At 37.8% G+C, this 23513-nt stretch overlaps 1 protein-coding gene across 2 annotated transcripts in view; it reads left to right on the top strand.

The window, feature by feature from the left end:
* LOC127447306 (ankyrin repeat domain-containing protein 11-like) overlaps positions 1 to 23513 on the top strand; it is a 178989-nt gene that overhangs the window by 138873 nt on the left and 16603 nt on the right. For both annotated transcript variants that reach the window (XM_051709093.1, XM_051709101.1), the window contains exons 3-4: positions 6711 to 6856; positions 15217 to 15355. In XM_051709093.1, the coding sequence (XP_051565053.1) occupies positions 6770 to 6856; positions 15217 to 15355 (226 nt within the window). In that variant the 5' untranslated portion in view covers positions 6711 to 6769. The remainder of the gene's footprint in view (positions 1 to 6710; positions 6857 to 15216; positions 15356 to 23513) is intronic.

The raw sequence follows: 23513 nt of genomic DNA, 5'->3' as shown, positions 1-23513 counted from the left end.
GTCCATGCTGAACACAAAAACACTATGCAAATCAACTAAATTAAAGCAAGTTCTAATATTTTTTATTTTAAACGTACAATTAAAAAGGATTTTTATTTGGATATATGTGGAGTGAAATTTTGGGCCAAAAACATTTCACAGTGGGCAGAGTGACTAGATGCAACCAAAACCAAAACCAATGAACAACACAATTAGTTACAAAATTTGTTACAATATTTTGAAATGCAGCTGGATATAGATCAGTATATTGGACATGCTGACTCATCAGCCAATATTGGTCATTTTGAGATTTTTGCTAATAATTTTATTTATTTATTTATTTTTATGTCTAGTTATGTAGACATGTGGAGTGGGATTTTGGGCCAATGAAATTTCACTAGTTGGGTTTCCATCTAAATGTTTTGTGGGTTTTTTTTTTTTTTTAAGTGCATTTCAAAAAATTCAACTTAAGAAAATACAAAACGTTGTGCGTTTCCATCCACTACGTCATGCGCATTTTCTTAAAGGAGCCCGCCTTGTCATGATGGAGCAGCTGAATGACCTCCTTTCTTCGGGGAGAGTTTTATTTGCAAGATTGGAGCAATTTTACCTCTGTTTTGTTTTTATGCTGCCAGGAGATGCCGCAGAATAAGTGTAATATTTGATATAACGGAGCTGAAATGGCTGCAATGCCCACACACCACCAGTCTCTGCACACCTGGGAACGCCGCTCTTAAAACTGTTCTGCCGGATTGTGAGGACCCACTTTATCGACCAGCTTTGGGTTAAACACTTTCGAATGACAATGGCTATGTTCAAAGCATTGTGTGCCAAGGTCGGACCCTATGTTGGGCCAGTCACATTAAGCTATTGCACACTCATACGAATGGTCAAAACATGTCATCTTTTTGAGAATAAACTGTTTCCATCACCTTAATGTTCATTTTAACTAATGCGAAACTCTAGAAAGTCTAGCTCCTTCTAGCGCATTACATTTTAAGCAAATTCATGCATTCACTTACCAAGCGTTTCAATTCAGGATTTCTTATGCGCAATTTCAAAATGTGCATAAAAATAGTTGGATGGAAACCCAGCTACTGTGGGTGTAGTGACCTAGCTAGTTGCAATGATCGAAACCATTGAATGGCACTAGTAAATAAGATGTTGAAATATGTCATAATTGCTGCTAGTTGGAGATCGTTATATCAGTCATGCTAAATCATCAGCCAGTATTTGACCATTTTGATATATTTGCTAAAAACCATAACCACTTGACAATTACATAGACATAGTATTCTTATGTTTTGGGGAATTTTTAAGAATTTGATGAAAATAAGGTCAGAAACACCCTTTGCGTAAGTTCGTGTACACAGATTCAATTGCTTGGCCAACACAATGCCAATCCATGGTCTGGTTGAACATGCTTTACATGCGTTTTTGTGTTACTTTGGCCGAAACAAACCTCAGCACTCAAGGGGGCGACGGAGTTACCTTCAAAAGTCTGTGCCATTAAACTGGATGAATAACTGGTTTGTTATTCTGGTAAGTTCCTATAAATATATTTATTTAAATTTTGCTTAGCACGTATATTTTCTTCAAACTATTGCTCTGCCATAATAGTAGTTAGCTTGACAGAAAACTCATTGCAGCAGCGGACGGTTCACACTAATGTCATCTAGTGTAGCGCAGCGTCAACCTGTGTCTCTGAAATGGGGGCCCTCTTTGGTGAAACTTCTTGCAACAATCAACCAGGGTTCAGGATTGTGTGAAACCCTTGCAGGGAATGTGTACAGGTTTGCTCACATGGTATGTGTTTGCTGATGTTGTGTGGTTGTACGTCAGGAAGCGGATGCAGAGAGATGTTCAGTATTAAGCCCGGGTGATGCGCCGTCTGCTTCAGCTACAGTAGAGTACAGTGCTAAAAGTAGACCTCATATGTGATGAATTACAGCTGGCTGCAGGCAAAAAGCGCTTTGTCTGACACAAGCACCCTCACTGATGGCAGATGCGCTGCTGCTTTTGATTGGGGTGGAAGGCAGAGGAAATGAGCCGTGTTTTTGGAATTAATGTTATTGTGTTTCCTCCTCTGTGTTTCTTTTCCTGCAGTGAGATGAAAGCTTACTGAATGCTCAATTTACTGCACAATTCACTTGCAGGACATAGGGACATAGACAGTTGCACAAGCAGATCCATCACGCGGTATAGGTACTGTATGTACAGTCGCAGTGGACTTGGGGACTCACACAACATTTCAATGACAGTTTCTTCCACCCAGTGAAACAATGGTATCTCACTGCTAATGTATAGATGTGTAATGGACTGTGGTTGTTTTGACCCTAAAATAGACCTTGGTTGGGAGAATATTGTTCTAGAAAAGCAGTCACCAGTTAGTGAACTAACTGGGTCCGGGTCCGGACCATGGATTGGTTCATTCCGGACCACGAGACTACATGAAAACGGTTGCCCCATCTCACAGTTTCTACACTTTAGGTTAGCAGCACGACAAAACAATGAAGCTGTGAATACCGCAAGCACCCCGGGGCATAGATAGCACTGATCTTTCAGCACTATATCCTTGAATATTTTTCTCTAGCACAGAACAGGCCCTTTCTTGCTCCACACACTTTGCCTCTCTCCCTCGGCCCGTGACATGAGGCGCCGCGTATTAGAGCCGCAGACGTGGTTATTTCAACAAGAGTAGACCATAGTGAAGAAATACATTGAGCAGCAATATAGATGGATACTGGCATCTTTTGCTAAAATACACTGCAGAAAGCAAAAATTAAGCAAAGTGAAGCAGTCTTCATGTGTCTGATATGACTCCGACTGTTCAGCTAAGCAAGGTTTGTGACAGGACAATTTATCGTGGTTCCAGAGCACCTTTAGACTAGAAACAATTTTTTTCCCATCTAATATTTGCTTTATTAATCAACATGTTTCACACTTTCGAGCCTATTGAAAATAGATTTTTGTTTACATTTTGTGAAAATGAATCAGCGTCAGAGATAACATCATCTCTAGAATTGAAGGCAAGAAAGACAACCAGAACTTTGAAGTTACAAGTTCTCTGCTGATGATGAAAAACATTTCCATTATTTGATAATCAGCCCATTTATACTTAACCATAGTAAACAGTATTTTTAAACTGCACTATTTACATACATGTACATTGTTTGTTTGATTTTGGTATATTTGCATTTTAAGGAAAATATCAAAATAGTTTTTTTTTTCTAATTTTACAAAGTAGGCTACTATTGCTGCCAACTTGGAAATGTATAATAACTATTCCAAAAAATGTGCATTTCTTACATATTGTCATTAATCAGAATGGCTACGAAATGAAAAAAGTTATTATTGTCCGGACCTTTGGTGGGATGGAAATGTCGAGACCGGACCTCTTGGAAACTTAATTGAATACCCCTGTTCTAGAATATGCATTGACCTACTTAACGGTGTGTGTGTGTGTGTGTGTGTGTGTGTGTGTGTGTGTGTGTGTTTATCCCCATCAGTGGCTGACCTTTTGGCCACTTTGAAGTGTGGTGGGGTGAGAAGGGGCTGTAGGACACATCTCAGTTCATGCCCCCTGATAATAGAAGTGCCTGGATAAGTATTACTCTCAGCCTGCATTCGCGTGTGGTACGTTAGCTGTGGATATAAATAGCTGTCTTTGAATTGGAGAGCTCTAGAAGGTTTGCTGTAGTGCCAGGGTAATGGAGATTGCCAGTTTTCCTGGGAAGGAATGGAGAGAAAGAAAGGGAGCTGGGAATAGGCGGCCCAGCCCTACACACAAAACTAAAACACATGCATTATGTATGGGGATTATAGTGTTGAAACTGCCCTCATGCAAAGCATTGATGTTCTGCATAAGCAAATGTTTGTTCAAGGGTGGAGTAGAGATGATCCACACAAAATTACCTGTTACAATTTACTAGATCTCTGGTGGGGGTGAATAATTGCCATTCATCCTGTGAAATGGCACTTTCATAATATTTGGATATGATGCAATGCATATCACAGTTCTGCATGTTGCAGTACATTGCGATAGGTTGCTGCACAAAAGAAAGGCTTCTATATAACTTTGCTTGCTAATTGCATGTCATATAAAGCTGGTTCCTCTTCAAAATGAAAATTATGACAGGGCTTGAATCTGCAGCTGTGCTGTAGGAACATTCGGCATAAAGATTGCTCCCAAGTGAGAAGAAAAAGATTGTGCTATCTTGCAGCCAATGCTTTTTGTTGTAAATATCGTACATTTTCAAAGCCTTAGTGCAAAATAATTTTAATAATATTGATATTTTTAGTCTGTGTGTCAATTTATTGTGTTGACAGAGTATCGCAGTACTATACTATCTTGATCCCCCCCCAATCTCTGGTAGCAGTCATCTCCACCCTGTGGTGCTAATAAATTGCAGTGCACTTAGTGCACATTTAAGTGTTGTTATATCTTCATCTTAATGTTTAATCGGTAGCTCTGATCTGTGTATGTGATTTTATGTGCAGGCAACCGCCGTGTTTATAAGCTACTGATTTACTGTGCTGAATGTTGCATCATGCATTCACAGTAAACCCTAATGCTCAAAAATATTTCATTTTTTTGAGTGGGGAGAAATTAAATCATACAAATTAGTTCAAATAAATCATCCTTGCATATTTAGAACTTTTTCTTTCATTTGAGTTCAAGAAACTGACAGTTGAGTTTAATGAACTTTTTACAGGACTGAATTTACTGGAGCTTAAATTAAACTGAAACTGGGTAGGGGATTTATATTTCCCAGCATGCTTTGCATGGCACTTGAAACGGAGAGTAAATGTTAAAATTAAGTGTTAAATAAAGTGTCTTTGTGCTAGATGAATGTAAAGGAGACTTATTAGTGTTTAATGTTTTGCTGGGTTATTTAGAAGAGTTTCTGGTATGTTGGAGTTTTAGGGGTTACCATTATGGTAAATAGTGGAGCTTGAGCAAAGGTTGCTATGCTAACCAAAGCATGCTGTTTCCAATGCATTCAGCATGCTAGCATTAACTGTTCTAGCTAGTACTTGCTAGCTATAGGTACAGTAGTTTCCCTGTACTTGAAGTATTTAAATTGAGACAAAATGGCAATTTATATTCTGCCAAAAGTGTAAAATTTCAAGCTATATACCATTAAAATGTGCGAGTTATTTCAAGTTCAAAGAATGTTCCGGGTTCAATACAAGTTAAGCTCAACTGATAGCATTTGTGTCATAATGTTGATTACCACAAAAATTCATTTTGACTCATTCCTTTTTTTCTTTTAGAAGCAAAAATGGAGGTAACATTTTATTTACAATAAAAGTGGCCAATGAATGTGGCCAATTTTTGGAGGGTTTAAACAGAAATGCAAAGTTTATAATTTTATAAAAGCACTTGCATTAATTCTTCTGTTAAAACTTGTGTGTTATTTGAGCTGTAAACTTGTTAAAATTGTCGTTTTTACAGTCATATTAGGGTTTGCTGGTATTACATCGTTATGGTTAAGTTGTAAAATTGGCTATAACTTTACATAGAAAAGGTTAGTAAGTGATTCAATCACACTAAAATCATGTTTACATGCATATCCTTTGTCTTGTGGCTATACGTTTGAAACAGTGAGTATTTTAACATTCAAAAATTGGCCCCCATTCACTTCCATTGTAACCTCAATTTTTACTTTTTTTTTTTTTTTTTTTTTTTTTTAAGAAAAGGAGGAATGAGTCGAAATAAATTTTTGTGGTAATCAACATTATGCCACAAATGCTGTTGATGAACTCAACTTGTACTGAATGCAGAATATTCCTTTAAGGGCAATTAATGTGTGTGTAGGACAAAATTAAAATCAGAAAGTTATATTAATTAAACTTGGGAGTTTATTAACTTAAAAATATTTATGCAACTGATTAACTCTTCTGATTACTTATTCGAGTTTACAGTGTTGTAAAAAAGAAACAAAAAACTAAATTTTCTGATTTTAATTATTGCATTTATTAATGTTATAGCAAGCATCGCTATTACTAACAAACCCCAAACACAAGGTATAAACAATACTCAGAACACCTCAGCAACCACCCAGAACACCCTGTCGTTGGTGCTAAACTTTCATAGTTTTGAACAGGCAAGCACCACAGATTTCAGAAATGTAAAAATCTAGTTCTGTTTTTATTCTCGGGTCGTAGTGAAATCACATTTTGCAAATATATGCGGTCCATGGGATTCATATCAAAGCAAAAAGCCAAAATTAAATTCTTGGCTGGTGTGTTTGTGATTTGCATCATTGGATCAAATGCATTCTGGGATGATCCAAATGCTATAACCTTTGTACAGTTGAAACTAAAATATATCTTATGAAAAGAGTCACTCATATGGATTTCTAAAGTTATCTACAATGAATTGTAGAGATAATCTGATGAACAATTTAAGGGAATGCTCACAATGGATGAAATGCACAGTTGTTTGCAGATTGTTCTGAGGATTTACTTTATGGTATTTACATAGATTTGATAGATTTAATGATTGCTTATAGCAAAACTTTCATAACTGCTGTAGTGAGGGGAATAATGGATTTTCTAAACGCTTCAGGAAATGGTATGATTTATGTTTTTGATGATCTCTCTCTTTAGAGGGCAGTTATGGTAGATGAATGAATGTGATCTGTTGTTTAGTCTTGAGAAAAATGTCTTTCTTAAAGAGATGGACAGTAAGGTGTTAATATTTCTTCTATCTCTTTTGGTTACAGACTGTCGATGACGATGCAATGGAAGCGTGAATGAGGTTTGGCGTGGCAGTAGCTGAACGATGCCCAAGGGTGGGGGTTCTAAAACCCCCCAGCTGGAGGACTTCCCACTCAACACCGATATGGTGGAGAAACAGGGTGGGAAGAAGGTGAGAAAATTGCTTTTACCATTTTTATTGCTTTTATCTACACACAAACATACATACATGGACACACTGCTGTTATAACCGGCCGTTAACCATTCTAAGCAGTTACCCAGCACTGAGCTAGAGAACAGCCATGCACTGAACTGATTATATCCCAAATCCAGTCTTTTAGAGTTGGATACTCATGGCGCTGCTTTGTTGCGTTTATGTACTCTGCAGCAACTGGACAGACTAAGTATGGGCCCACTTTTGTTTAAACACATTTTTAAGCCACCTAAAATTTACCACACAATTTGTGTGAGGTCCAGTTTTGGGTGAGTTACTCAACAAAAGCAATTCAATACAAATGACTAATTATTACTAACTAATCAGTCTACTCTGACAGCACATAGGGTTGGGAACTGAGAACACAGTCTTATTCGGAACCACGCCCAGTTTTTTTTTTTTTTTTTTTTTTAAATACCTGAACTGGATGATTGTCATAACCTTCGGCTTTGTTATCCATTCTTGAACGTGCATTTTCCCACCGATGCGGACTACAATACTCTGGCAGTGTTTCCTGCAGCGCTGCGCCTCTACTGAATCTACACCTCAAAACACGCATCGTGACCGTTGTAGTCCGATTCCCAAACAAATGATTGGCCTAGACATTAAGTTTTGTTATCAGTGGAATTTTATAAAATAAAAAATAAAATAAAAAATGAATGTATGAAATATGTATTGGCACATTTTTAGTTAAAATATAGTTAAAGCAGGACCAATTATTAGATTGCATTTATGGCTCTAAAAAGTCTTTGAAAAGTCATTAAAAGGTCTGTGTAAACATGTCTTTTGCAATAATTTGGCAACAGGCTGTTGGTAAAAATTGCATTTCTTATTTCCAGTTGGTTCTTCCTCAAAAGTATTAGTTGTTAATGGAACCATTATGGAAATTAGAATTAAGAGGAATTAGAACCATTATCGTTAACCATCCCTAACAGCACATATATGGCACTGCGATGTCTATTAAATGTGTGTTTTATCAATAATATGTAATCTTAAGGTGATGCTTTTGCAATGTTTATGAGAGATTTCTCTATTTAAAATTAAAAAAAAATTGTTGCTTTAATATGGTAAATATGGCTGTTAAAACTGAACCAAATATGCTCTTTAGCATAGAATAAGTCTTGGTAACCACTAATAGATACAGTGGTGGCCAAAAATATTGGCACCCTTGGTATATATGAGCAAAGAAGGCTGTGAAAAAAAAAAAAATCTGCATTGTTTATCCTTTTGATCTTTCATTCAAAATCACAAATATCTAATCTTTAATTGAAGTAAAACAATTGAATCAGGGGAAATATCTCATTATTAAATATTTTTCTCCAAAACACATTGGCCATAATTATTGGCACCCTTTTATTCAATACTTTTTGCAACCTCCCTTTGCCAAGATAACAGCTCTGAATCTTCTCTTATAATGCCTAATGAGTTTGGAGAACACCTGGCAAGGGATTTGAGATCATTCCTCCATACAGAATCTCTCCAGATCCTTCAAATTCAGAGGTCCATGTTGGTGGACTCTCCTCTTCAGTTCACCCCACAGGTTTTCTATGGGGTTTAGGTCAGGAGACTGGGATGGCCATGGCAGAACCTTGATTTTGTGGTCAGTGAACCATTTTTGTGTTGATTTTGATGTTTGCTTTGGATTATTTTCCTGCTGGAAGATCCAAACATGGCCCATTTTAAGCTTTCTGGCAGAGGCAGCCAGGTTTTGATTTTTTTATCTGTTGGTATTTGATAGAGTCCATGATGCCATGTATCCGAACAAGATGTCCAGGATCTCTGGCAGAAAAACAGCCCCACAACATTAAAGATCCACCACTATATTTAACCGTGGGCATTGGGAACTTCATCTCTGTGTGCGTCAAACCCATCTCTGGTATTTGCCGCCAAAAAGCACTTATTTTGTTTCAACTATGATCCTTGGAGATTATTTGGCCACTCAAACCATCCTCCTCACTGTGCGTGGAGACAATATAGACACACATGCTCTTCCAGGCCGATTCTTAAGATCTCCAGTTGATTGGAACTTGTTAATTATTGTTCTGATGGTGGAAATGGGCATTTTCAGTGCTTTGGCTATTTTCTTATAGCCACTTCCCATTTTGTGAAGCTCAGCAACCTTTTACCGCACATCAGAACTGTATTCTTTAGTCTAACCCACTGTGATTGATGATTAAGGGAATTTGGCCTGTGTGTTACCTCATATTTATACCCCTGTCAAACAGGAAGTCATGGCTGAACAATTTCATGTTCCTAGTCACCCAGGTACACTAAAAAATGTAAAATATGAATGGGAATATACTTCAGATATATTTTACTTATAAGAATTTCTAGGGGTGGCAATAATTGTGGCCAACAAGTTTTTTTAGAAAAATATTTATTTAATAATGAGATATTTCCCCTCTTTCAATTGTTTTACTTCAATTAAAGGGTTGATTTTTATGAATTTTTTCAATGAAAGAGCAAAAGGATAAACAATGCAGATTTATTTCACAGCCTCCTTTGCTCATATTTACCATGGGTGCCAATATTTTTGGCCACCACTGTATGCTTCTTATACCTCTCTTTCACCATTTATATATGGTTTATGTGAATTGAAGTTTTATCTCCTAATGCTGTTTATCGATGTCTGTAGGCCATTACTATAGATTTAAATTATGTTATTTGACTAATACTTGACTGTGCATGGGAGTTTCATAACACAGATAGAATCTAAACATACTAGGGATGCACCGATACCACTTTTTCTCTTCCGATACCTGAAATCTCAGTATCGGCCGCTACCGATCCGATACCAGTGTTGTTTTTTTGGCATAATCAGTTTAGAATATCTTTACACTGTTGCGTGGAACTAATTGGGGGTACTCTGTAATATGCAAAGAAACACAAACCTCTAACTACACATTATTTCAATATAAATGTATAGCTTAAGAAAAAACTTTGTTGTTAACTAGTCTACTGGATAGTGTAGCAGCAAAATTAACAGTAATTCCAGTCTAAGTTTAAGTTTTCTTTTGCTTTTATTTTGACATTCTGAACTCTCCAGGAAGTCCTGTATATGTCTGTTTGTAGGCAAGCTCACAGTAGTTTAATTCGCTTCTTATTCAAATTCTGGTAAAATGTACCTCCGGTGCCGTTCTAAATGCATATTATAAGTGAACCGAACTATTGAGCATCTACATCTGAGATGTTGTTCGTGAGTAGCGCTCAAATATTGTGCACCGCTGTGAAGGCTAAAAATAGCCGGGAATGTGTGTCAACGGAACAGCGCCATTAACTAACGTGCTGCTGCTGCGCGTGCATTTTATATATTTACTTATTAAACACAGCCTTTTGTGATTCACAGAGCTACTGCACGTCTTCAAGTGGCTTTGAATAAAATGCACGAGTCCTATGAACTACTTTAATGATGTTTTTATGGTTCTTTTATGTCATTTTTGGAGCTTGACAATAACGAACATAACTAATACACAGTATCGGATTTGGATCGGGCTCGTCGGACCGATACCCGATTAGTCTAAAAACTAATCGGAGCCGATACTAATCCAGGTATCAGATTGGTGCCATCCCTAAAACATACCAACATCTACCCTAAGTTCACATTGACAGAACTTTGAGGACATGACAATACTTGGTTAAAAAATATAATCATCTCGAGGGTGTCAACATTTAGATTAATGAAATTCACTGGTGTCCAGCGAGGATTCATAAATGCAGGCACTCCATATACAAACTAGTAAATAAATTGTTTAGTAGAAAACGTATGTATTCTACTTCATTGAGGATAGAGAGGAATAGAAATTCAGTATGGTATTCTATAAAGAGGCACAGGAAGTTATTTTCAGTTTGTCATAATATCAGTTTTTGGGTCTGGTGGTCAGTGTTTTGATTTAAGAGAATGTTCCAGATGGTGTGTATGTGTCTATGTACATTATTCTGTGTAGGATTGCATCAGACTCTGTGAGAAGGAGGGAGGGAGAGAGCGAGTGGAAGAGAGAGGGAGGAAGAGTGAAAGCATTGCTAGGAGACCAGTCAGTAAACAGGGCCGCTCACACAGATGGTTTTGGAGAAAAACAGTGAAACCGTTTTTACTTGATTTAGCTTGTTTTTCTCTACGTACCACATGAAATCTTGCTCGCCTTTATTTCTCTCTCTCTCTCTCTCTCTCTCTCTCTCTCTCTCTCTCTCTCTCTCTCTCTCTCCCTCTCTCTCTCCCTCTCCCTCTCCCTCTCTCTCTCTCTCGCTCTCTCTCTCTCTCTCTCTCTCTCTCTCTCTCTCTCTCTCTCTCAGAGTCAACAAAGCTTTATTGTCATGATTCTTAGCATTTACAATATAGCCAGAGCATACAACTTAAGTTTTGAAATGGACAATACAGAAAATAGGTATGGTGAAACAAATAAATTAATTTTATATTTTTAATGAATTAAAATATAGTGGACTTCAATTGGAATTAATTTACCTATGAAATTTGGTTTATACAAAATATTCTTGTCAGAGTAATAAATCACCCATTAACATTTTAAATGATCCGTCTATCTGTGATTCTGTTGAGCTCAGTTTTTCAGGGCAGATTGTGCAGTTGTGTGTGTGCGTGCAAGTGTGTTTGCACGTGGATGACATCATCGTCTCATGACAGAAGGGGATGTGGGCAGGACATAGCAGCTCTGGCGGTAAAAAGAGCTCTGCGCTGCATTCAGCCTGAGCTTTATCACTGCACTAAGAGCTCTTTAATTAGCCTTCATTAGCACTGCCAGTAGCACACACAGACCCAGCTGCTCCAGAACCACTTCCTTTCTCAACAATCAGCCCATTGCTTGTTTTTTCATAGTTATTCACATAGTTATTTTATTTGTTCAAGTGTTTTACTGAGCTATATTTATATATTTCTCTTATTATTGAACGGATCTCTTCTGTGTGTGATGCTCTCATGGTGTTTACTGGTTGCCAGTATGTCACAATGATATTTGTACACCTCTATTAGAAAGTTCTGCATATTTCCATGCAATTCAGACATTCATCATTCACAAAGTTCAACACATCCCTTGCAAGTTAGTTTATTAAATATTGTAGCTAATTTTATAAGGTTTTCAGCTGCCAATATAAGTATAGTACTCTCACTCCATTTAACAGATTTCATCATATTTAAAGGAATGTTTGAGGTTTAATACTATCGACAGCTTTAGTTTCATTATGTTGACGTCCCTCATTTATAAAAAAAATATATTTTTTTTTTAAATTGTGTTTTAGGGCTGGGCGATAGGACAATGTAATTGAATATCGATGATATCTTACAAATATCCCGATGCCGATAGCGACACTCATTGACAGGCGATGATCGACAATATCGGGAAATGGCAAAACCATGAATCTGGGAAGTCGCCAAATATATTAAACAGTAGCCCAGGGTGTGAAACTAGCACCCGCCAAATGTGACATGGCTGAATCCAGTTTGTGAGCTCCTCGTCAAAATGCAGGAATTTCATGCACGGGTAATTTTGCTCATCTACCTGCAACAGGTGTGCGACACGTAAGATGCCTCGGAGTGACACATGACAAGAAATGCTGTTAGACATAATGACACGTACTTGAAGAAACACACTTTATTATATTTTTAAGAACAGACAAAAAAATAAAAAATATTGATCCACGTGTCTGATTCGCTGTTTGTTCAGAGGCGTGCAGTAGGGCTGAGAAGCTAAGTTCGAATTTTTACCTTAAATATTTTAAAAATTTGAATAATATTCAAATTTTAAAATCAGCTGATTTTTTAAAATTGCTGTTGTTTCCTTAGTCCACAAGAGGGTGCATTAAATACATAAACCATACAGTACCATTATATTATTGCAAAGAACATTCCTGGCTGTTAAAAAATAGCATGCCATTTTCAACTAATGTGCATATAAGAAATAAATAAAAAGTTTTAGCCACAGACTATGAGCCCAGGTAAGGGGCTAACAGACGGAACACAACAGACTGGAAACGAACACAAGGATCTCGAGACAGACACACATTTCCAAGTTGAACTCCTTTCCTGACGAAACGTTTAAAAGAACTCACTGCTTAGTCTGGAAGTGCTTATGAGAGATCAAATGCAACGGCCAAGTACCTTCAGCAACCATCCATTTGTTTTTCTATGTAAACGTGTGCTAGATGAGGATAGTATGCATTTATTATTATTTGTATTTATTTTTTATTTTCTCATTAAAATCATGTTAACAAGTACAATGTTTACATTTTATAGCTGTACGGTGTATATTTTAACGTTCATGGACTGGCCCCATTCAGTTCCATTGTAAGTGCTTTACTATAACTATGATTATTGTTTTTTGTTTTATTAACGAGGGACGAATCAATATTTTTTGTAGTAGTCAACATCATGCAGCAAATGCTATCGATTGAGCTTAACTTGAATTGAAACAGGAACATTCCTTTAAATCCATTCCGCCAATTTTCCCTTATAATCAAAGCAGAAACTGTTTTAAAAATGTGCAGAATTTTATTTTGTCCCAGTTCTTGAATAATAGGAAAGCAAGGATAGTATCAAACTGGTTTGCTTGTACCTCTTATTAGAGAAGGTTGCTGTTAATATATTTGTATTCTGGAAGGTTTTGTTTTTGCAAAATGGACTGTGTTTGAGATAGGGATGTGCGAGACAAGTCGACTGAACGGTTCTGATGCTGCTAGTCGACACTGGAATTACTAGTCGGTTAATATTTCCCCCCATTAAACTGATCATAATTTTTACACATTTACGTTTGGCTTTATATTTTTACAGAGGCTGCACTTAAATTACTGTCATATTAATGTTACATATTTGAAATAGAATTAATAATACAAATATTATTTAAAAAAAGAGGATTTCTGGAGCAGATACAGAGTTTAATTTCACCTCAGGCTGCGCATGCTTCCTCCCTCTCAGCAAAGTAGTTATGAAATCACTTCGGTGGTGCGGGAATCGGCTTTTGAAACATTTGAAAGTCCCTATTGAAGTTTTCACATTTGAGTCTTCTTTAAATCTGTGCGTGCTTGTATGTTATTTTTCCGCTGAGCGGGCTTTTTCAAGCGCAGGATAGACGACTCAGGTGAGTCAAGTCCCGTCTTTCGACGGGTTAATTTTGTTCATCCAAAAAATTATGCTTTTGAGTAAGTAGCCTAGACAATGACTGTTTTAGACTAGGTATGCCATTTTTTAATCTGCTGATTAAGAAGGCTATTTTCAACAAGGTGCCGACTGCTGAACAGGTTAAACTATCTTTTATTCTGTGTGCACGTCATGTTAAGAATACATTGTTTATTGTAGGCTACATCACAGGCCTATTTTTTCCTATCCTATAGCGACTTTTTTTTTTGTACATCGTAACTGTTATTGGTTAACGTTCTTTACCGAACAGCTGTCATATTAGATCAATGGTTAATGCACGACTGCACGTCGTGAAATACGCGCAACTTTTCAGCGCATTTTTTTCTCTCTCGTAGATTTGGCTTAGTCTACCTGTTAATTATTTTCAACAATGTCCTGACTGTTTTAATATGTTAAGTGACTTTTACTTGGTGATTTCCGTTTAGAACAGGCTTTTAATGGTTGTTCCAATGATCCTGCATTATTCATTCAATTGTTTTCAATAAATATGTCTGTTAAATATTCGCTAATGTTGATTCAGTGAATGCATGTCGTGTTCTATATGTAAAGTACAATGATCAAAATTCAAGGTGAGCACGTTGCAGACAAATGCCCCTTTTCAGTGGAATTTAGCATCGGATTTGGAATAGATTAAGTATTTTAAATGGGTCGCATAAACACTTTTTTAGTGTTTTCTGAAGGTTGGTTTCTCTTTAGACTAGTTGTCTAGTTGGTTACAAAACTTCAGTTTAAACGACAGTCAAATTAGTCGTAGCACACATCCCTAGTTTGAGATATCAGTGTTGCTTTTTTTCTTGTACTTTTGTCTTCAGTGGTGGGCTTTTGGCAGGACTGGGTGTGTGTAGCTTTGAAGCGGGCCAGTAGAGATGGTGGGGGCCTCTGATGGCTTCCAGTTGTTGATGTGAATTGTCTGGCACTGTTTCAAACCCCTCTGCTCTCTCAAATGTTTCTCAAAAGTATCCATCACACTAAATGTTCACTTACTTATGAATGCTTTAGGAAACCTTCTTGTTTCAGTACTTAACTGGCATCCACCATAGTTAGTATTAAGTTTGCATAGCAATATATACAGCATTTACCCTACTGTATTACTGTCCCAGAGCACAGTAATTATTTATTACAGAATCACGTTCATGTTTCCTGCTAAACTTACACTATGATTCCCATGTTCCCCCAGGATAAAGACAAAGGCTCGTCAAACAAAACTCCTAAATTGGACCGCAGCGATGGTGTCAAAGAGATGAAAGAGAAAGCTCCCAAGAGGAAGCTGCCCTTCACCGTCGGAGCCAATGGAGATCAGAAAGATTCTGACTCGGGTAAGGGGGTGGGGCCAGCTTTCAGCAGAGCACCCTGGGTAACAGGAAGCTAGTGAGTCTTTGTATGTGTGAGAGCTGCTGTGTTGTTGTTGTCTTCAGTACTTTAAACTGGAGTAACAGAACATTTGAGAAACCATTCATCCATGAATTGGAAATGTGTTGGATATGAAATTCTCAGAAGGGTGAGAGATCCTCCTTTTTTTTTCTTCTTCTTCTTTATGGGTATATTTTGATTGAGTTCATCTTGGATCATTATATTATAAGTTTAGTATTGAGTTGGATCATAACTGAATGTGAGTTTTAAGAAAACTGCAAATTATCTATCTCGTTCTGTTTTAATTAGGTTGGAATTTTTCTTTCAGATGCCGGCATGGTCAACATTATATACATTACTATATCATGCCCATCTGTAGTTGTTATACGTACTGAATTCCACTTCAATTTAATGGCGTAGATGATAAAAATTTAGTTGTTTCTCTCTCTTAGCCTGTTTAGAAAGACAGTGGTTGAATCTGTTTTGAGTTTCACACCAGTTTGTGTGGTTTTGTTTTTTTGTTTTTTTGGCAGTGATTTCTGCAAGTTTTTGCCGTTAAGGTGCAGCCTCTCCATAACCTTTTAGCAGGAACCCTCCTCCCCCTTCCTCCTCTTGAGACGTGGCTGTAAGGCGTGAAATCTTGCCATTTTCCCTCATCAGACAATGCCTGAAGTGCTCATTGTATTGCTAATAGGGGGGTGTAGTTATGTCCTTTGACTGGCCTGCCTCAATGTTTGTCTCTCTCTGTCAGATCCCAACGCTTAGGCTATTTTTCTTTAAACACTATAGTGGAATATTGTTTTTGCATTATTTATTCTTAATTAATGCATGTAGTATTTCATTAATCAAATTAATTAATTTCCTCCAATTAAAATCCTCACTTTTAGGCTATGCAACTGCAGCCGTAACGGTGCCTGGATTCTGTGTCATGTTTTTATGCTGCATCATTGTCTGTCCCTAATGGAATCAGTCCAAGTCTTGGCTCTGCTCCACCTCATACACCCACATTGGGACTTTTTGATGTAGTCGGACTGCTCTCTCTCCCTGGTCTCCTCCCCCAGTTGGAAGATTTCCATTACAGGACTAGTTAGATGTTTGTTCTATTACTGCAGTGAGGGTGCACAAACACCCTTACAGCTACTGGTAAAAGTTGAGTGCACATTTAACGTTTTGCTGCTACCGGGGCTTTTTTATTATGAATTGTTAGCAGTTGCTATGAAAGCCATTATCAACCAGCCCTGGCCTGAATGAAATGCAAAGGAAAGCCATTGCAGGTGGTGACGGAAAGTGCTGGTTATTGGGTTGTAATGAGCTGGAGTTGGTTTCTCAAAGAAAGAAAAGCATAAAAGCTTGGGACACTCAATGGCGAAAGTTTGAAAGTAGGGATTCACAAGTATTACAATTTTGACCAAAAGCTGATAATTAATTTTGTTACATTGAAATATGATTGTTGATATTAAAATTCTATACTGCTTTGCCTGTTTTTGATCAAAAATACCATCCACCCTTAGTAGGGCTGCACGATTATAGCAAAAATCATAATTGTCGATTATTGCCCTTGACATTGTAATCACGATTATTAATGTCGATTAAAATATTAAATTACTGTGATGTCACAAAGTAAGCAACCATGTGGTTCTTCGGAGTAGCACATTTCAGTGGTGGATATGAGCTGCGCTCCAGTTTCTTTTAAGCATCTTTTAAGCATTATATTGTATTATATTTTATATTGTAATGTTTGTTAAGGTAAGGCAAATAAAAATTATTTAAAATTTATATCTATGGTATAGAATAAATTAAATTATTGCTAAATTACTGCTTAAATTATTAGTCCACATACAGTAAATAATATGGCATATTCAAACTGATTAACTTATTTTAAGTAATTAAGTTACTTACTGCGTTCAGTAAGCCCTTTAGTGGCGAGGCGGGACCTTTCATCCCGTTAGATCTTCAATGGTGATCTTGTTCATGTAAGATCATCGTTAGATCATTTTTGGCCTCAGTGGTTGCACTTTGGAAATTAAAAACAGTCATTTGCGATCGGAGTTTGTGCGATTCGTGAAAATGTTAAATCTACCAATACCAGCTGCGTGGCAAATGGGTCTTATTAGAGCAGATGCAATAACAATGACGGTGATTCCTGAAATATGCTATTCATGTCATATTCTTTATGTTGGCTACACCTCCAAAACACACTTAGAACAGTTAAGCTGAATTGCTTTATTGCTATTTTGTACAAATCAAATTCACACTGGCCTACTTATTAACATGACAAAACAAAACTGTTATTACATTGTTAATAGATTGTACACAGAAATCGAGAAACGTGACAAACTCTCCCATTACAATGACTGTTGTCACTCACTGTAGGTTTCAGACCTGCATTTCGACGCTAGTTCAGTGACGCTCCACACAAAGTTATGCACTGTCGCGAAGGCTCTCATTAAAAACAAAGCTGTCTAATCAGCATAATTAATCAGTTATTTACACCACATCTGTGCCTTGATTAGAACGGGAGCGTTTTAGTTTTGTTGTGTTGCTCATTTGCAGTGTATTTAACATCTACGTTCAAAGCGAGCGGTGCAATATGCAGTGAATCCAAAATAATTCCAAAGTGCTTTTCGCTCTTGTTCTACTTTTCAAGTGTCAGGTGATCTTCAGTATTAATTTTCGTGTGCCACGCGAACAGAGCTAGAACATAAAGCAAGCATCTGGGCATTCAGACGGTTTAAAACTTGTGCATTAGTATCAGTTGTCATTACTGATATTTCGGAGGACTAATCTAAGCGGCTCTGATTGGCCATTGCCGTTTCATTGCTCAACGGACATGTTAGTTATTGGTTATAATACTCAGCCGCTGCAAAAACACGTTGTAAATAGAAACCAATGACGCAACAGAAGCTTAAATTGAACGCTGTAATCGTCAGTTTCACGATTACATAATCATGGCAGCCGTAATCGTAATCGCGATTAGTTTTTCGATTAATTGTGCGGCCCTAACCCTAAGGCCACGTCCACACTAATCCTTTTAGGTTTGAGAACTAATAACGTCATCGTTTTTCAGTGCCGTTCCAGTGTAGATGAGACCCTTAAACATAACGAAATTAATGCGTTTTCAAACGAAAATGGTCAAGACCTGAATCCCATAGAAAATCTGTGGAGGGACCTGAAGAGGGCCGTACACAGGAGATGCCCTCGCAATTTGACAGTTCTGGAACGTTTTTGCAAAGGAGAGTGGGAAAATACTCCCAAGTCAAGATGTGCCAAGCTAATAGACTCTTATCCGAACAAACTGAGTGCTGTAACAAAATCAAAAGGTGCTTCAACTAAGTATTAGTTCAGGGATGTGCACACTTATGCAGTTAGGTTATTCTAAGTTTTTTATTTTTATCTTTTTCTCTGAAATGTGTCACTTTGGTTTTTAGTGGCATTGCATAGGTTGTCATTTTTACATTAAAGGTGCAAAAATTCAGATATGATTTATCTTTGTTTAATTTTTTACATCACAAAAACCTGCTGTTTATAGCCTATTTGCATGGTTGACAAAGGTGTTGTTTAGCCTAATGATTTCTTAAGAAGTTCTACACCTCCTTTGCCCCTAGCAAATCCATTTTTTTATCATATTTTGATCAAGCTTTTAGCTACCAATAAGAGTATAGTACCCACAGCTTCATTTAGCACAATTTACCGTATTTACATACATTCTGCAGAATTGCACAGATTTGTCCCCATAATCAGCTCTGGAAATGCTGCCGATACTGATAAAGTTGCCTGTATTTCACGCATGCCTCTGTCGAAGTGGAGGTAAAATACATTTAGCCTCACTCTGTCACTTTTTTCTGACCTCCATTTTCTGGAAGATTCTATTTAAAATGCATAATTTATTTTGCTGATATTTTTGTGGCATCTCCCTCTCTGCATGTCTCTCTCATGGGCTCTCGGTGCATTCTGGAGTCAAAGAGGCACTGCGATCATCTGTGCCACTCAGCTCCAGTGTAAGACTAGCCCACGAGGCCCAGAAGCACTCAGGATATTTCCTTCGCTCTCTCTCTCTCTTCCTGCCTCCATCTTCTGTGTGTTTGCTCATTACCTCTGCTGTGCTTTCTCAGGCCGCAGACATCTTTGCTGCATTATGTATTAGTGGCAGAACTTGGCATGGAAATTGAATGCAGAGCCACTGCTGTAAAGGAGCACAGAGCCTTCGCTAGTGTTGATGCATTTACCCTTGCAAAAAACAATGAGGGATATTACAGGGACCAAATCGCTTCTAAGCTGCTTTTTTTGCAATCTGCGCTGCATGATTTGGGATCTTTGGCCAGGCGGGCTATAGCAGACGGTGGACATGAACTGCAGAGAGAGTGGGTCGGATGATAAGAAACGGCAATATTTGCTGCTCCACTGCTGCCCACGTCTTGCTAACGCTGGCAGGCATGATCGCTGGTACACACACAATTGCTCTCTGGCTAACATGTGCACACACTTGCATTTAGTCTGCTTGCTGTAGGCAGAGAGAAGAGATTTGCTGCTGTCTATCAGATCGGGCTGTAGATGTTATTTTGGCCTTCGTGCGGCCTTCTGCATTGGAGCGTTGCTCATATTCCTAGAGGGAAGAATGTTTGGGTATGCAGCCATCTTATGAATTATTCACTATTGTGATTTCATTGTATATATCAGATCTGATGGTGTCTAAATTGCATTTGCCGGCTCTTTTGGTTCTGCTTTATTACCGTGTCTCTCAGCGGTGCTGCTGCCCCGGCATTCTGAAAAGGTGACGCATGGCCAGCGTTCACATGAAGCTCAGATAAAGGAGCCTGATCCATTAATTTTATACATTCTCTCTAAGAAAAAGCCTCAAGTGCTCTGTTGATGACATCCTTCATCTTCATCCTTCATCTTACCCCCCCACCACCACCTGTTTTTTATTTTTATTTTTATTTTTTTACTTGTGCAATATTTTCTTTGCAACCGCCTAGCAATGTATGAATGTGTTTGTTTCATCTGCTTACACATTTGACCACTGGAAATTTCCCTCCTGTATAAGGCTGCAGTCCCTGTACCCTCAGCCTCTGACCTAGATTCCCTTCAGTCTCAGAGGACACACAGCAAGCAATACTCACTCAGACAACATACCAAGAAACTCAACACTATGAGTGTGATTGGTGCTGCACTGAAGACAAACCAGTTTTAAGTTGTTGCAGACGTTCAGTTTTCCATGCTAAGATGGGCAAAGACATTGCAAACCAGCTCTTCTGGTTTGAGTTGTTATAACTCATGAAAAACCAGTCCGGCCACCTTCATTATGGGAAGAAGGTGACTTTGGGTTTTTTTTCCATTGATGGTACAAATAGGTACAAATAATCTGAAAAATGCTTTCATGTCAATGATGTTTAATCTGTTTTGCTCTGTGACATTGTATGGCAATACAGTTGGTTGTAGTAAGGCTCAATTTGGCCTCAGCTGTCTGTCACAACAGATGAGATCTGTTTTAAATTTCCACCAATGATTTTGACCAACAGGCCCACTAACCTGCCCTCTAAAGGGCATTTGCAATATATATGATAAAACGATTGTGATGAGTGGTGAAACATCAACAACAAATGTGTAATCGAGTCCAGATGCTCTTCAATTAGATATTAATTTACTTTTAATGCTTACCTGAAATGGACTGAAAACATTCATAGACTTGTGGTCCCCTAATGCAAGGTATCCTGAAGACCCTTACATTTTTTACCCACTGTATTTGCCATGTCAATTAATTACTGCACTTAAATTTGAGACATATAAAGGCTTGTCATTATTTTTCTGCAAGTTTTGATCCATTTAGTTTCTCAAGTCAAGCGACTTTCTTTCAAGTGGCATTCTCTGTGTAAAGTGCATGAATTGCATCGCTGACTGTTCCAATCTACTTTTTAAACAAGTAATGCTGCACAACAAAACTATCGCATCAGAGCACCAACGTTGAACTTTGAGAATAGTTGCATTTGAATTCTGAGGAAATCTGCAAAACGTTCTGCCTGAATACCACTAGATTCAGTCAGGGACTAGTTATGACTGTACCAGACCTTAAGGCTAACAGTGTTGTGCATCAAACATCCTTTTAAGTTTTAAGTAAAACAAACGCAGATAAGAAGTTTGACTAGCTTCTTTTCAATGCATCCTTTCAATTTAGTTCAGTTTTCATCAGTTAATCAGGGCTCGACATTAAGCACTGTTATGTGCTTGTCCTCCGTACAAGTAAATTGGTCATTCACTTGTCCGAGTAAAAAAGTTACTTGTCCAGAGAGAAAAAAGGACATTTATTTACATGCTCAAGTAACATGTCAAAGTTTATGTTGTATATTTTTCTAAAATTATGACCGATGCCCAACCTAATAGTGTGCCTTTGCAATCAACTTAATTCTCTGCGACAGAAATGTCATCTGCACTGGGTAGGGGAGGAGGTTATTGTCATATGGTAATTATTTTGTTACGTATGGTAGTCATATAAAGAAAAGCCTCCATTTTCACCATTTACTGCAGGGATGATCACACTTCTATGGAATAAGATCTACTCTTTCATCATGTTATTGCAGCAAGATCTACCATGTACAATAAAGACTATACATTATCACATTACCAAAATGTCAGTGGTCGGTAGTGACATTTGACGATTCTCAATACCAGCTTCAAAACTCCACTGTTTACATTCACTTTAGATGTCACTCTGTGTTTACATGAATACCTCACCATTTTGGTGGAATTTTGAAATGTAATTGACCGTTCAGGTGCGCATTAACGCAAGCATTTTTCGGAACACGCGCATGTTCAGCACACACACATACATCGCCTGTCAATCAAACAGGGAGCAGCTGTTACTAGATCGCTAGCGAATTGTAAAATTACGTGCTCTTGATTACTTTCAACAGCAGAATAAGAATATGAACTTTCTAATAAGTGACACAGGCCTAGGCTATCACAAATATAGTTGGTTATTTTTTTTTGTTATTGACGTTTTAATCAGTCTGCTTGTCCGGTCGGGCAAGTAAAATTCTCTTTCACTTGCCCCTTCAAAAATCCATTTGTCTCAGACAAGCACTAATGTCGAGCCCTGTTAATGCTCTGACTGTTAAACCCAAAGTATACTTTGATCAGACACGAACGCTGAGTGTCTGCGCACAGGACACGTGATGCAATTCTCATCATCAGCAGAGTGCTCGAGCACTGAACGCGTGCAGCCCGATTTTTCTAACCACGTGTCTTTGAAAGTGCCGAATTCATATGTGCCTGTAATTATTTGCGCTAATTAGTAGGTCCAAAAGGTTGGCAACACTCAAACATGAGCCGTTGTTATCACGAAGATGCGCTAGAAGATGTAATTGCTGGTAAACAATAGGAGACGAAGGTAAAAACATCAACAGTGGATGTGCACGTCAAGAACACGTGTGAGGAGGTGTGGAGATACCTGTAATTGTATAACTTGAGTCTGAAGGACTATAAAGACATTTCTATAGGTATAAACTCCTGAAGAGAAATAGTCTGGTGTCTCGTATAGTCGTAGCGCGCATGCGCCAACGGCCTGCGTATGTGCGCACAGTCAGATGGAGTATACTGTTCGACTGTACGCAGACGCTGAGTGTTCGCGTCAAAATCGAAGTACACTTTGGGCTTCAGTTTCAGTTTATTTTTTCGTTTTTTCAGTATTTTCTTGTTTACCTTTATTTTAGGGAGATATAATATATTGTGTATAAAAAACTAAGATGTATTTATTTTTTTGGTCAGTTACCAAATGTTTGAATTCAGTTTTCGTTTTATTTTTGATAATTATAACAATAGTTTAATCCTGCCATCAGAACACTTTTGTAATACTGTAGCAGTGTCATTACCTCAGTTGAGCCTATTTTAGTGTAAGTCTAATAGAACGAGCACTGCATTTTTTGTGTTCCCCTCATCCACCCGTTAAAAGCACATTTAGACTGCTGCTGCAGTTCATGCTTTTTGAGGTTTGAAATGCAGGAATGTGACTAAATGGCAAATCTGTGTGTGTTCAAGGGGTTGGGGTAAATTACGCCTAAGTGTTTACAGGTGTTAGCATCAGTCCCAACCGTGAAGAATAATCCCTGGAAAGATCTTTGTTACTGGAAG

This window comes from Myxocyprinus asiaticus, chromosome 1 (genome assembly GCF_019703515.2).
Source record: "Myxocyprinus asiaticus isolate MX2 ecotype Aquarium Trade chromosome 1, UBuf_Myxa_2, whole genome shotgun sequence".
Taxonomy (NCBI): domain Eukaryota; kingdom Metazoa; phylum Chordata; class Actinopteri; order Cypriniformes; family Catostomidae; genus Myxocyprinus; species Myxocyprinus asiaticus.
Note: the sequence above shows the minus strand (reverse complement) of the source record. Positions and strands in the feature narration are given on the sequence as shown.